The following is a 15,981-nucleotide window of genomic DNA, read 5'->3' as shown; positions in this document are numbered from 1 at the left end:
CTGGTACTAACTGTCATACCTGCTGCAGAATCAAAGGCTCTCTCCTGGTACTAACTGTCATACCTGCTGCAGAATCAAAGGCTCTCTCCTGGTACTAACTGTCATACCTGCTGCAGAATCAAAGGCTCTCTCCTGGTACTAACTGTCATACCTGCTGCAGAATCAAAGGATCTCTCCTGGTACTAACTGTCATACCTGCTGCAGAATCAAAGGCTCTCTCCTGGTACTGTCATACCTGCTGCAGAATCAAAGGCTCTCTCCTGGTACTAACTGTCATACCTGCTGCAGAATCAAAGGCTCTCTCCTGGTACTAACTGTCATACCTGCTGCAGAATCAAAGGCTCTCTCCTGGTACTAACTGTCATACCTGCTGCAGAATCAAAGGCTCTCTCCTGGTACTGTCATACCTGCTGCAGAATCAAAGGCTCTCTCCTGGTACTAACTGTCATACCTGCTGCAGAATCAAAGGCTCTCTCCTGGTACTAACTGTCATACCTGCTGCAGAATCAAAGGCTCTCTCCTGGTACTAACTGTCATACCTGCTGCAGAATCAAAGGCTCTCTCCTGGTACTAACTGTCATACCTGCTGCAGAATCAAAGGCTCTCTCCTGGTACTAACTGTCATACCTGCTGCAGAATCAAAGGCTCTCTCCTGGTACTAACTGTCATACCTGCTGCAGAATCAAAGGCTCTCTCCTGGTACTAACTGTCATACCTGCTGCAGAATCAAAGGCTCTCTCCTGGTACTAACTGTCATACCTGCTGCAGAATCAAAGGCTCTCTCCTGGTACTAACTGTCATACCTGCTGCAGAATCAAAGGCTCTCTCCTGGTACTAACTGTCATACCTGCTGCAGAATCAAATGCTCTCTCCTGGTACTAACTGTCATACCTGCTGCAGAATCAAAGGCTCTCTCCTGGTACTAACTGTCATACCTGCTGCAGAATCAAAGGCTCTCTCCTGGTACTAACTGTCATACCTGCTGCAGAATCAAAGGCTCTCTCCTGGTACTAACTGTCATACCTGCTGCAGAATCAAAGGCTCTCTCCTGGTACTAACTGTCATACCTGCTGCAGAATCAAAGGCTCTCTCCTGGTACTAACTGTCATACCTGCTGCAGAATCAAAGGCTCTCTCCTGGTACTAACTGTCATACCTGCTGCAGAATCAAAGGCTCTCTCCTGGTACTAACTGTCATACCTGCTGCAGAATCAAAGGCTCTCTCCTGGTACTAACTGTCATACCTGCTGCAGAATCAAAGGCTCTCTCCTGGTACTAACTGTCATACCTGCTGCAGAATCAAAGGCTCTCTCCTGGTACTAACTGCCAAGCTATGTGCATTCTCCAAACTCACATTTCGTCCAGATGCTGCCGAGTTCTTTGTCGAGAGTAGAAGTATTATGCCATAAAAGCTGGATAGTTTGGCAGGCCATACACATTTCAACACAATTTCCGTATTTGGATAAATGAGTCTATACTTTTTTAGCAACAAGAGGCCCTGTGATGTTAGGTCATAGCAAGTCTAGGAGTTACAGTATCCAGGCAGAAATACTGTGGCTGTTGTCAATGATGCTTCACTTGACTCATAATAATGGAGCTGCTTCGTTCTCTTCTTCTGATGCTCCGAAGTGGATAAGTGAATGTAGGTCTACTACCCCCTCTAGTGGTAGCCAGAGAGTTACAACGTTTTTCGGTGTCTTTTACCAAAGTGTACACATGTCCGTATTCTCCTTACTGACACACAGGTATGGTACTTTTCCAAAGGCCCAACTTGAAGAGGCCGTAGTGCAACACTTAGTTCAAACTGAACCTCAACCCCTTTCCAAAGGCCCAACTTGAAGAGGCCGTAGTGCAACACTTAGTTCAAACTGAACCTCAACACCTTTCCAAAGGCCCAACTTGAAGAGGCCGTAGTGCAACACTTAGTTCAAACTGAACCTCAACACCTTTCCAAAGGCCCAACTTGAAGAGGCCGTAGTGCAACACTTAGTTCAAACTGAACCTCAACCCCTTTCCAAAGGCCCAACTTGAAGAGGCCGTAGTGCAACACTTAGTTCAAACTGAACCTCAACCCCTTTCCAAAGGCCCAACTTGAAGAGCCCGTAGTGCAACACTTAGTTCAAACTGAACCTCAACCCCTTTCCAAAGGCCCAACTTGAAGAGGCCGTAGTGCAACACTTAGTTCAAACTGAACCTCAACCCCTTTCCAAAGGCCCAACTTGAAGAGCCCGTAGTGCAACACTTAGTTCAAACTGAACCTCAACCCCTTTCCAAAGGCCCAACTTGAAGAGCCCGTAGTGCAACACTTAGTTCAAACTGAACCTCAACCCCTTTCCAAAGGCCCAAAGGCATATTTTACAATCTATTTTATTTTTTGTTGTTGTTGATTTTATTTGATCTTTGAGAAACAATACAAAAGATACAAAATACATCATACAAACATCAACGACATCACACCTTCCCAGACCCACTAGCTTCCCTTATCACTTTCTGCCACAGGGCCTCAAATTAAAATCTAATTGAATGTCTATAACAATAGTATAACGTTAGTGTGACCATTGACTGTCACATATTAGGCAACATTGTACATAAATCATCACAAATTAAAATGTCTCTCGAGACGTCAGTAGAACATCACTGATGAGCACATGTTTTCTAATACAACAACATAGCTTGCTCTGTGTGAGTAGGTTGGTGGGAGTCACACTACAGGCAATGTGCAGGCTCTGTTCAGGCTCTGTTCAGGCTCTGTTCAGGCTCTGTTCAGGCACTGTTCAGGCTCTGTTCAGGCTCTGTGCAGGCTCTGTTCAGGCTCTGTTCAGGCTCTGTTCAGGCTCTGTTCAGGCTCTGTGCAGGCTCTGTTCAGGCTCTGTTCAGGCTCTGTTCAGGCTCTGTTCAGGCTCTGTGCAGGCTCTGTGCAGGCTCTGTTCAGGCTCTGTCCAGGCTCTGTTCAGGCTCTGTTCAGGCTCTGTTCAGGCTCTGTGCAGGCTCTGTTCAGGCTCTGTTCAGGCTCTGTTCAGGCTCTGTGCAGGCTCTGTTCAGGCTCTGTTCAGGCTCTGTTCAGGCTCTGTTCAGGCTCTGTTCAGGCTCTGTCCAGGCTCTGTCCAGGCTCTGTTCAGGCTCTGTAGGCTTTCAGCAACAACATGGATGGCAGCAGGTGGAACAGTACTGTAGTGTTTCATCCACTGCTCCAGTCCACCCCCCCCCCCCCCCCCGGGACACTCACAAGGTCACAGATCCACCGCTCCAGTCCACTCCCCCCTGGGACACTCACAAGGTCACAGTGTCATAGATCCACCGCTACAGTCCCCCCAATTTTATGGTGTCTGACGGGAGTTGACAGAAATCCAGTTAGTTGCATTTGATGATTTATTAAAAATGTCATTAGGAAGTTATTCATTTACATGGTGTGATAGCTGATACTTTGGTCGATCAAAAACTATATTTCACATTTTGTTAATATTAAGACCAACATTCGTGGGAAAAAGTTGAGATTGTCCCATCTTTCAAGAATCCCTGAGAACCAAAACAGCAACATGTTCTCTCAGCAGAATATGGAAAAGAGCATGAGATCAGCTATAAAAAAAGCTACTTAGCATTTTTTAAATTAAATTGCTCGTACCTTGTGGGGGGGGGGGGGGTCAGGGGGTTGAGAAACTGCGCTACACCACTACATAGGTCAATAGTACCTAAAGTCACACACACAAAAGGAGTGTGTGTTCTGCCTGTAACAGTCTCAGCTTCCCCTATTCCAGGGTTTCCCAGGTGGCGGCCCGCGGGTGGGTTTTATTTATTATATATATATTTCTTTGTGGAATTGTTATTGTTGGACATTAAAGATTGTTGAAACACCAGGAAATCAGCTCCAAGTGATTTTAATTTAAGAAATCTGTTCCCAAGTATTCCCACGCATAATGGAGAGAAGTGTGAACGTATACAAATGTGAACAAGGTTTGAAATGATTATGTTTGTCAAACTATATCTGTTTGGGCATCTTGCGGTCAATTTGTGGTTTACAAATGAATTGTAATTGTGTTCCGGCCCCTCAACCATCCGTTCCAGAAAAGATCGTCCCGCGGCTGAATCTAGTTGATGATCCCTGCCTTATTCTGTCCTCTTCCAGGTAACACAGTGGCACACGCAGGTATCCATTCTTAGACTCCCTCTGTTGTCCTTCCTCCTCTCTATGTCAGCAACACGTCTTCCTGTCTGTGATCACCGCTGGCCCGTTGATTGGTCGTGAGTTGGCTCGGAGCAGGACGCGGGGCGAGTCATTGTTGCTAGGGGCCTGTTGCCGGACGGCAGTGCCGTTGCGCGCCAGCAGCTCGCGGGCCATCATCATGAAGGCATCGTCCACATTCTGGGCCTCCTTAGCTGAGGTCTCTAATGCTGCCAGGATGCCTCTCTCCTCAGCCATACAGCATGCTTCCTGGAACAACACCTGACGCTCAGACTCCAGGTCAGACTTGTTACCTGGGAAGGAGAGAAATAGGTGTTTCAAGTTTTGTTTTTAGAACTGATTTGTCAAAAACACATTGATTTGACCTTTATTTGAACAGGAAGGGGTCAGGGGTTAAAGTATTTTAAAGGTTTGTACCTCTTTTCTGAGAGAGGCCCAGATTTTTTTTGTTTCAAATCTTTACATCTCAATTATAGAAATACAAAGGATAGAACAAACATTTCAATTCAAAACAATGGCCCATGCCACATAGTGTTAGCAAATGTTTTTGCTCCCACTCACCAATGAGACAGAGCACTACATTGGCCGCGCCGTACAGCTCCACCTCCCTGATCCAATTGGACACGGAGTCAAAGGTTCCGTGGCGTGTGATGTCATAGGCGATCATGGCGCCGTGGGCGCTGCGGTAGTAACTCTGGGTGATGGTCCGGAAACGCTCCTGTCCAGCCGTGTCCCATACCTGCATCTGTTTTACACAGACACACACGGAATTAGAGAAATATCTCACACACAAACACAATGATCTCACAGTCTAATATACTCCTGGAGGGAACGATACAAAACAATGATCTCACAGTCTAATATACTCCTGGAGGGAACAACAAAAACACAATGATCTCACAGTCTAATATTCTCCTGGAGGGAACAATACAACACAATGATCTCACAGTCTAATATTCTCCTGGAGGGAACAATACAAACACAATGATCTCACAGTCTAATATTCTCCTGGAGGGAACAACACAAACACAATGATCTCACAGTCTAATATACTCCTGGAGGGAACGATACAACACAATGATCCCACAGTCTAATATACTCCTGGAGGGAACGATACAAAACACAATGATCCCACAGTCTAATATACTCCTGGAGGGAACAACACAAACACAATGATCTCACAGTCTAATATACTCCTGGAGGGAACGATACAAAACAATGATCTCACAGTCTAATATACTCCTGGAGGGAACGATACAAAACAATGATCCCACAGTCTAATATACTCCTGGAGGGAACGATACAAAACAATGATCCCACAGTCTAATATTCTCCTGGAGGGAACGATACAACACAATGATCCCACAGTCTAATATTCTCCTGGAGGGAACGATACAACACAATGATCCCACAGTCTAATATACTCCTGGAGGGAACGATACAAAACACAATGATCCCACAGTCTAATATACTCCTGGAGGGAACAACACAAAACACAATGATCCCACAGTCTAATATACTCCTGGAGGGAACAACACAAACACAATGATCTCACAGTCTAATATACTCCTGGAGGGAACGATACAAACACAATGATCTCACAGTCTAATATACTCCTGGAGGGAACGATACAAAACAATGATCCCACAGTCTAATATACTCCTGGAGGGAACGATACAAAACAATGATCCCACAGTCTAATATTCTCCTGGAGGGAACGATACAACACAATGATCCCACAGTCTAATATACTCCTGGAGGGAACGATACAAACACAATGATCTCACAGTCTAATATACTCCTGGAGGGAACGATACAAAACAATGATCCCACAGTCTAATATACTCCTGGAGGGAACGATACAAAACAATGATCCCACAGTCTAATATTCTCCTGGAGGGAACGATACAACACAATGATCCCACAGTCTAATATTCTCCTGGAGGGAACGATACAACACAATGATCTCACAGTCTAATATTCTCCTGGAGGGAACGATACAACACAATGATCCCACAGTCTAATATTCTCCTGGAGGGAACGATACAACACAATGATCCCACAGTCTAATATTCTCCTGGAGGGAACGATACAACACAATGATCTCACAGTCTAATATTCTCCTGGAGGGAACGATACAAAACAATGATCCCACAGTCTAATATTCTCCTGGAGGGAACGATACAAAACAATGATCCCACAGTCTAATATACTCCTGGAGGGAACGATACAACACAATGATCTCACAGTCTAATATTCTCCTGGAGGGAACAATACAACACAATGATCTCACAGTCTAATATTCTCCTGGAGGGAACGATACAAAACAATGATCCCACAGTCTAATATACTCCTGGAGGGAACAATACAAAACTCTGTGTGAAGGCAGCACTACTGAAATGACACCTTAACAAAATGATGATGTACTGTGAATGTTAAAAAAGGCTGCAATATGCCACTGTGTGTCTCAGGTATCTCCTTCAGCCTCCGCCTGATCTGCTCCTCTCTTCATGTTAGCATAGCAACAACTGCCATAGCAACCTGACACACCTGGCACCAGAGTTCCTAAACTCCCATGCTCACCTGGTCTTCCCTGCATTGGTTTCTTTATCACTGTCCTCACAGACTTTATCTTTGTCTTCCTCTAAAACCCCCCATTACATCCTTTCATCCCTCTTTCTCCTAATCATCCACACAACATGTACACAAGCACAGGAGAACATGTTGTTTATATGATTCCAAAAGCTACTGTAGGGATGATCGGTTTTGATTCGTACGTGTTGTAGTTCTAATGCAGTAAACATGTCTCTGACACTGGCTTTGGGAGGGATAGCTTATATACAGTATGTGTGCAGTGATGCACAGGGATTTCCACTGGCTTTGGGAGGGATAGCTTATATACAGCATGTGTGCAGTGATGTACAGGGGATTTCCACTGGCTTTGGGAGGGATAGCTTATATACAGTATGTGTGCAGTGATGTACAGGGGATTTCCACTGGCTTTGGGAGGGATAGCTTATATACAGTATGTGTGCAGTGATGTACAGGGGATTTCCACTGGCTTTGGGAGGGATGGCTTATATACAGTATGTGTGCAGTGATGTACAGGGGATTTCCACGGGTTCCTGTGTTTAACAATGACACACCTCTATAGGGAGGGAAGCAAAACACCCTGCAACTCCATTTATGCCTGGAGCAAGAGCACTGCCTGGAGCAAGAGCACTGGCGTAAGAGCACTGCCTGGAGCAAGAGCACTGCCTGGAGCAAAAACACTGTGTGGAGCAAGGGCACTGCCTGGAGCAAGAGCACTGGCGTAAGAGCACTGCCTGGAGCAAGAGCACTGCCTGGAGCAAAAACACTGCCTGGAGCAAGAGCACTGCCTGGAGCAAGAGCACTGCCTGGAGCAAGAGCACTGGCGTAAGAGCACTGCCTGGAGCAAGGGCACTGCCTGGAGCAAGAGCACTGGCGTAAGAGCACTGCCTGGAGCAAGGGCACTGCCTGGAGCAAGGGCACTGCCTGGAGCAAAAACACTGCCTGGAGCAAAAACACTGCCTGGAGCAAAAACACTGCCTGGAGCAAGGGCACTGCCTGGAGCAAGGGCACTGCCTGGAGCAAGGGCACTGCCTGGAGCAAAAACACTGCCTGGAGCAAAAACACTGCCTGGAGCAAGGGCACTGCCGTTGTCATGCAAAGTGATAAAGAAACTAAATAGAACTCTTTACAGTTAAATAACATCCATGTTCCTGTCAGTAAATACAACTCTTTACAGTTAAATAACATCCATGTTCCTGTCAGTAAATACAACTCTTTACAGTTAAATAATATCCATGTTCCTGTCAGTAAATACAACTCTTTACAGTTAAATAACATCCATGTTCCTGTCAGTAAATACAACTCTTTACAGTTAAATAATATCCATGTTCCTGTCAGTAAATACAACTCTTTACAGTTAAATAATATCCATGTTCCTGTCAGTAAATACAACTCTTTACAGTTAAATAACATCCATGTTCCTGTCAGTAAATACAACTCTTTACAGTTAAATAACATCCATGTTCCTGTCAGTAAATACAACTCTTTACAGCAGAATAATATCCATGTTCCTGTCAGTAAATACAACTCTTTACAGTTAAATAACATCCATGTTCCTGTCAGTAAATACAACTCTTTACAGTTAAATAACATCCATGTTCCTGTCAGTAAATACAACTCTTTACAGTTAAATAACATCCATGTTCCTGTCAGTAAATACAACTCTTTACAGTTAAATAATATCCATGTTCCTGTCAGTAAATACAACTCTTTACAGCAGAATAATATCCATGTTCCTGTCAGTAAATACAACTCTTTACAGTTAAATAACATCCATGTTCCTGTCAGTAAATACAACTCTTTACAGTTAAATAATATCCATGTTCCTGTCAGTAAATACAACTCTTTACAGTTAAATAATATCCATGTTCCTGTCAGTAAATACAACTCTTTACAGTTAAATAATATCCATGTTCCTGTCAGTAAATACAACTCTTTACAGTTAAATAATATCCATGTTCCTGTCAGTAAATACAACTCTTTACAGTTAAATAATATCCATGTTCCTGTCAGTAAATACAACTCTTTACAGTTAAATAATATCCATGTTCCTGTCAGTAAATACAACTCTTTACAGTTAAATAACATCCATGTTCCTGTCAGTAAATACAACTCTTTACAGTTAAATAATATCCATGTTCCTGTCAGTAAATACAACTCTTTACAGTTAAATAACATCCATGTTCCTGTCAGTAAATACAACTCTTTACAGTTAAATAACATCCATGTTCCTGTCAGTAAATACAACTCTTTACAGTTAAATAATATCCATGTTCCTGTCAGTAAATACAACTCTTTACAGTTAAATAATATCCATGTTCCTGTCAGTAAATACAACTCTTTACAGTTAAATAATATCCATGTTCCTGTCAGTAAATACAACTCTTTACAGTTAAATAATATCCATGTTCCTGTCAGTAAATACAACTCTTTACAGTTAAATAATATCCATGTTCCTGTCAGTAAATACAACTCTTTACAGTTAAATAATATCCATGTTCCTGTCAGTAAATACAACTCTTTACAGTTAAATAACATCCATGTTCCTGTCAGTAAATACAACTCTTTACAGTTAAATAATATCCATGTTCCTGTCAGTAAATATAACTCTTTACAGTTAAATAATATCCATGTTCCTGTCAGTAAATATAACTCTTTACAGTTAAATAACATCCATGTTCCTGTCAGTAAATATAACTCTTTACAGTTAAATAATATCCATGTTCCTGTCAGTAAATATAACTCTTTACAGTTAAATAATATCCATGTTCCTGTCAGTAAATACAACTCTTTACAGTTAAATAATATCCATGTTCCTGTCAGTAAATACAACTCTTTACAGTTAAATAATATCCATGTTCCTGTCAGTAAATACAACTCTTTACAGTTAAATAATATCCATGTTCCTGTCAGTAAATACAACTCTTTACAGTTAAATAATATCCATGTTCCTGTCAGTAAATACAACTCTTTACAGTTAAATAATATCCATGTTCCTGTCAGTAAATACAACTCTTTACAGTTAAATAATATCCATGTTCCTGTCAGTAAATACAACTCTTTACAGTTAAATAACATCCATGTTCCTGTCAGTAAATACAACTCTTTACAGTTAAATAATATCCATGTTCCTGTCAGTAAATACAACTCTTTACAGTTAAATAATATCCATGTTCCTGTCAGTAAATACAACTCTTTACAGTTAAATAATATCCATGTTCCTGTCAGTAAATACAACTCTTTACAGTTAAATAATATCCATGTTCCTGTCAGTAAATACAACTCTTTACAGTTAAATAATATCCATGTTCCTGTCAGTAAATAGTACAAGCAGACTGAATAAATGCTGTTTGCATTGATCTCTGTCTCTTTGTGTGGTTACAGTTGTCACGTGGAGTTATGTGTGTGGTACAGGGATAGCAACAATGGTCTAGTGTTGTCATCATGCATGATTTGCATTCGTTCTGATGTGCGGTCAGTTGAGGCAACAAAGCCCTATTCACACAGTGGCCATAAACCAAATGACACCCTATTCCCTATATAGTGCACTACTTTCAACCAGAGACATGGGCCCTGGTCAAAAGTAGTGCACTAGATAAGGAATAGGGTGCGCTCTGGGACAGAGCCCCAGACTAAGATACATTCTGAAGCCATCCACTTGCCTGCTCTTCCTTCCTTCCTGTGTCAAAGGTCAGTTGGTTGAGGATACGGTCAGTAACACAGAATGAAATAGAACCCATTCTAGAATGAAGGAGGTATATGACACACAGTAGGCCCCTCTAGTAATAATGTTACTATACCTCTTAAACAAAATGGTGCTATCTACCACTGAAAATGGTTATTTGGCTGTCCCCATAGAACCCTATTTGGTTCTTTCCACAGAGGGTTCTACATGGAACCAAAAAGGGTTCTCCTACGGGGACAGTGGAAGAATACTTTTGTGACCCTTTTTTCTAAGAGTGGTTGGTAAGAGGAAGAGGCCGCACCATAAATACCTTCCTATCGCCTCTCTCGTCTGGCAGGTTTGGGGAACAATACAGTTAGCATGTGTTGGTAGAGTAGGGAGGGAGGGGCCCTCCAGCTACAAAATCATTTCAACCTAAAGTATCTCTAAAGTATTTAAACCTACACTCTTAGAAAAAAGGGTTCCAAAAGAGTTCTTGGGCTGACCCATAGGAGAACCCTTTTTGATTCCAGTTAGAACCGTTTTTGGCTCCAGGTAGAACCATCTGTAGAGAGGGTTCTACATGGAACACAAAGCATTCTATCTGCAACCAAAAAGCCTTTAAGGTTCTAGAATCTAGATAGCAAACAAAATGATAAGAGTGTAGCCAGCCCCTCATAGATGTTTCCTATTCAAGCATACAGTAGTTTGACCTCAATAGGTACTTAAGGCTTACTCTCACTTTTCTCATTGAAGTTTAAAAATAAATACGGACGTTTTTGGTCAGGGAAGAGAAAGAGGAATGACTGATGTGTTGTAGGAGAACCAGAAAGGCGAGTCCCTCATGAAATGCCGGTCCAACTTGTGTTAAGCGTCAACTTAATTAAGGCCTGCAAAGCCTTCTTGACAGTATCACAAGACAACAGCTGTGTTTTACACCAACCACCCCAATGGCTTCCAAACTGAAGTATTCAGACAGCAACACTTTGACATTTCAGTTATACGTTCTGTGTATAGTCAACAACAGAAGATGTGTTGTAGATGTTCAAACTATCAACACACTACCAACTGCAGCTCTGTTGCTATGCAACAGCTTGCTGGAGTGACAGTGACTGTAGGGTTAGGGTTAGGTTTAGGCTGACTTTCATTGAACCCTTTAAGTTCTATAAAAGCACCATTTCTCCTAAAGGTTTGAGGCTGACTTCCTTACCTTAATTTTCTTGCCCTCGATGTCCACTGTCCGCACGGTGAAGTCCACTCCTATGGTGTTCTGTTGCCTCTCTGAGAACTGTCCTGACTTGAAGCTCTGGACCACGCAGGTCTTGCCCACGTTAGAATCTCCAATCAGGATGATCTTGAACAGGAAATCAAAGGATTCGTCCTGCTGCTCCACTCCTCCAGTTGGCTGTTGCATCGTGAAGAGGAGTGGGCTGTCTGGGCCTGGGAGCCACACCAAGACACTGACTTAGTGTCACGTCACAATGCTATGACTATGTTATAACTGTGTTATAAGCAAGTGAGTGATGTCTGCCTTACAATGCTATCCCGTGATGGTTGTTGCAAGGTTATAATCCCAGATGACCTAGGGTCTCTTGTTGACTTGTACCTGTCGCTTCGTGACTCCTAAATCCTCCCTGGCCAGAGAAGGCTCTTCCATATACAGTAGCTTCAGTACTGTAGTAGGTCACAGCACAAGTGTGGAAAATAGCATTCTTTAGTTGATCAGGTGTGATACAGGATTTCCTTCTGGCCATATAACCACTTCAGAGCTGAGAACGGAGCCCAGAATGTTCCCTCCAATCAGGCCTCTCTCCGCCCCGTACATCCACCAGGTGAGGATAACAGCGGCTCAATTCTCCAGAACGAAAGCATTCCCTTTCTGCTCCCGACCAGCCTCCTCTCAGGTGTTGCCCCAGTTCATTTCCAACGGCAACAGAGTGCACTGAACACTACACTACTCCTCCACACAGAATAAGAAACAGATTGAGTCTCCTTTACACTGTCAAAAGAGCTGCCTTTTTCTCCTCCAGATTGTCTTTGTTAGTGGATGTTACTTTCTCTTCCTCCATCCACCTGTTGCCTTCCCGCCCTCATTAGGTTTTTCCGTCTCTTTCTACCAATTTAATCCCGCCCTACCTGCTAATCGTCACGTGAGCTCCCACCTGTGGTATTGTGGGAAATGTAGTGTTTCAGTTCTCATTGCCATTGCTCTCAAAACCTGGATACAATTTGTTAAAAATATTTTGTTTAAACACTTTCCAAATTAAATAGATACCAAAATAGATGCTAAAACAGAAAGACCGTTTTGATGTATTATAAATCATGTTATCATTATTGTCTTTAACTGTGAGAAAAACAACTTTCAGTATTTATGGAAACTCTGCCTCACATTCTATTCAATGTTGGAACTCAGAACTGTAAAGCAGTTGTTTTGAATTAAACATTCTATTCAATGACTAGCATCTTCCAGAACACCTCAATCAAAACATTCTCCACCACAACATAACTCCGGCTTGTGGATTGGTGGAGCAATGGCTTGGCCACCTTTGCAGAGTCTTGGGGACAGTGACAGAGAGTACGAGATGACGAGTGTTGATCTCCAGGGGGAGAAAAGGAAAGAGTTTCGGGGGAAAAGAAAACATCAAAATAAAATGAAAGAAAACTTAAAAGTAGAAGAAAATGACTTTCAGAAGAAGAGGGAACAGATGGATAAAGAGGAGAATAAATAGAGGGGAACTGGATGAGAAAGAAAGGCTGGAGCTTGCAGTAGACCAGGCAAGACAAGCAGCGAGGGAGTGTGATCCAATAAGATCTGTGATACAGAAAGAGACAGAGAATCAGGAAGAAAAAAGGAAGAATGGAGTGCAGAGATAAGGCAGTCTGAGAGACGGAGAGACATAGAGAAGAAGGTACATCTGAAGCAAGATGGGGAGTTGGAAGGGCATCTAATTAAGATGGAGAGAGAAGGTTGTTAGAGGCAGAGTTGAAGAGGACAAGAGAAGAGAAGGAGGAGGTAGAGCTGGAGAAGGATAGAGAGAAAAGGTGCATGTGGAGATGGAGAGAGCAGAAGGGAAGGAAGAGAGAGAAACAGTGCATGTGGAGATGGAGAGAGCTGAGAAGAAGGAGGAGGTAGAGCTGGAGAAGGATAGAGAGAAAAGGTGCATGTGGAGATGGAGAGAGCAGAAGGGAAGGAAGAGAGAGAGAAACAGTGCATGTGGAGATGGAGAGAGCAGAAGGGAAGGAAGAGAGAGAGAAACAGTGCATGTGGAGATGGAGAGAGCTGAGAAGAAGGAGGAGGTAGAGCTGGAGAAGGATAGAGAGAAAAGGTGCATGTGGAGATGGAGAGAGCAGAAGGGAAGGAAGAGAGAGAGAAACAGTGCATGTGGAGATGGAGAGGGCAGAAGGGAAGGAAGAGAGAGAGAAACAGTGCATGTGGAGATGGAGAGAGCAGAAGGGAAGGAAGAGAGAGAGAAACAGTGCATGTGGAGATGGAGAGGGCAGAAGGGAAGGAAGAGAGAGAGAAACAGTGCATGTGGAGATGGAGAGAGCAGAAGGGAAGGAAGAGAGAGAGAAACAGTGCACAGTGGCGATGGAGAGAGCTGAGAAGGAGGAGGAGGTAGAGCTGGAGAAGGAGAGAGAAACAGTGCATGTGGAGATGGAGAGGGCAGAAGGGAAGGAAGAGAGAGAGAAACAGTGCATGTGGAGATGGAGAGAGCTGAGAAAAAGGAGGAGGTAGAGCTGGAGAAGGAGAGAGACACAGTGCATGTGGAGATGGAGAGAGCTGAGAAGGAGGAGGAGGTAGAGCTGGAGAAGGAGAGAGACACAGTGCATGTGGAGATGGAGAGGGCAGAAGGGAAGGAAGAGAGAGAGAAACAGTGCATGTGGAGATGGAGAGAGCTGAGAAGGAGGAGGTAGAGCTGGAGCTGGAGAAGGAGAGAGAAAAAACATGCACAGAGAGATAACCAGGAGAAGGAAAATGAGGTGATATATTTAGAGGATAACAGAGATAACCAGGAGAAGGAAAATGAGGTGATAGATTTAGAGGATAACAGAGATAACCAGGAGAAGGAAAATGAGGTGATAGATTTAGAGGATAACAGAGATAACCAGGAGAAGGAAAATGAGGTGATAGATTTAGAGGATAACAGAGATAACCAGGAGAAGGAAAAGGAGGTGATAGATTTAGAGGATAACAGAGTTAACCAGAAGAAGCTTTGGTTAGAGTGGAACAGCTACAGAGAGAGATACGCTGGAGGACCAGCTATAGCTGGAGGACCGTCAGGAAAGTATGTTGGGGGCAATGGTGAGGTTTAGGAGCGTGAGAAAGATGATAAATGAATTGTAAAAGAAAGAGATAGAGGACAGAGAGTGGATAAAAGAGGAGAGCAAGGCAGCGCAGGGGGAGATCGAGTCACTCAGCAAACTCCTGGATCTAGAGGGAGGGAGAGAACTGGAGAAGATGGAGGAGAAGAACAAGAAGAGAGAAGAGTGGGTAATGGACCTGGAGGAGCAGAGAGTGGGACAGGAGGGAGAGGAGGAAAGAGGGGGTGGAGCACTGAGAGAAATGCAATTAAGGAAGAGAACATGCATCTGAGAGAGACTATTGACGTGCTTAATACCATCATTGACTTGCAGGACATGAAAAGCAATGGAAACACAACCATGCACCAGTAGTAAAGACTCTTCTTAATCTAGGTTATTGGATAGTCCATCTGTAGATGCTCTTCAGATCCTCAAACAGATGACGGATCTTAATTTGATCATCCTGTTGTTGATGAGAATTTTCCTGCACATCAGAAAATGCAGACTTGTAGTGTATTCAAGGTTTAAAAAAGTATTCTAAAGTTTGTAATTTCCACTTAAAAAATGTCAGACTTGATTTGCCCTGATGAAAAATGTACCAACCCCTACAAAAAATGTCCATTAATTATGATCCACATCATAATTTAAATGGTTTTCCTGCTGTGAAAAACAGGGGATAACAAACAAACTATCTGTTCATAGCAACTGCTTGCTAAAGTTACGGTTAGGGAAAGGTTTAAAATAAGGATTAGGGTTAAGGTTAGAGTTAGGGTTTGTAGACAGATGAAATGCTACTGATAGAAGTATCTGTAGAAGTATCAGGGGCCCTTCTTAGCCTGGGAACCAGTCTGTTTGTGCCATCATGCCTCTGCTTGTCATGCCAAACACATGATAACACAAACAGATCTGGGAACAGGCTAGGCCCCTCTCTCTAGGATGTGTGCATCTAACTAACTTGATGAGTTAATATCTACTGCCCTCCTGTGATTTTACAGTAAAATGCAGGACATTTGGGGAGCCATGACAATGGAACCACAGCATCGCAGAACGTTGCCAAGGAAACTTCTGCCACACAGGCAAATAGAACAAAGTAGTTTATTGAATGAACGTAAAATGATATTATGAGTATGTACTACAGTAGCCTGGGTGCCAGTCTGTTGAGTGAACATTCCACCCCTTGTACTCCGTGTCACATGCCAAATGTTTAGCATGACAAGGAGTGGCAAGGAGTGGAATGATAGCTA

General features: G+C 43.1%; 1 protein-coding gene across 1 annotated transcript; it reads right to left on the bottom strand.

Moving 5' to 3' along the window:
- Positions 1-2,364: 2,364 nt before the first annotated feature.
- LOC110516399 (ras-related protein Rab-19-like) lies at positions 2,365-12,530 on the bottom strand. The gene is made up of 3 exons (XM_036945270.2): positions 11,646-12,530; positions 4,741-4,924; positions 2,365-4,472 (listed from the first exon to the last, which is right to left on the bottom strand). The coding sequence occupies exons 1-3, from the start codon at positions 11,847-11,849 to the stop codon at positions 4,189-4,191; spliced, it is 672 nt and encodes a 223-aa protein (XP_036801165.2). The 5' UTR covers positions 11,850-12,530; the 3' UTR covers positions 2,365-4,188.
- Between the last annotated feature and the right edge of the window lie 3,451 nt (positions 12,531-15,981).

This window comes from Oncorhynchus mykiss, unplaced genomic scaffold (genome assembly GCF_057628025.1).
Source record: "Oncorhynchus mykiss isolate SJ-2025 unplaced genomic scaffold, ASM5762802v1 scaffold96, whole genome shotgun sequence".
Lineage (NCBI taxonomy): Eukaryota > Metazoa > Chordata > Actinopteri > Salmoniformes > Salmonidae > Oncorhynchus > Oncorhynchus mykiss.
Note: the sequence above shows the minus strand (reverse complement) of the source record. Positions and strands in the feature narration are given on the sequence as shown.

Excerpts from the sequence above, each read along its gene's own strand:
- LOC110516399 (XM_036945270.2), bottom strand. The coding sequence starts at position 11,849 with ATGCAACAGCCAACTGGAGGAGTGGAGCAGCAGGACGAATCCTTTGAT. Across the intron at positions 4,925-11,645 it reads TCGAGGGCAAGAAAATTAAG|ATGCAGGTATGGGACACGGC; the intron begins GTAAGGAAGTCA and ends TGTGTAAAACAG. Across the intron at positions 4,473-4,740 it reads TGTAGTGCTCTGTCTCATTG|GTAACAAGTCTGACCTGGAG; the intron begins GTGAGTGGGAGC and ends TCTCCTTCCCAG.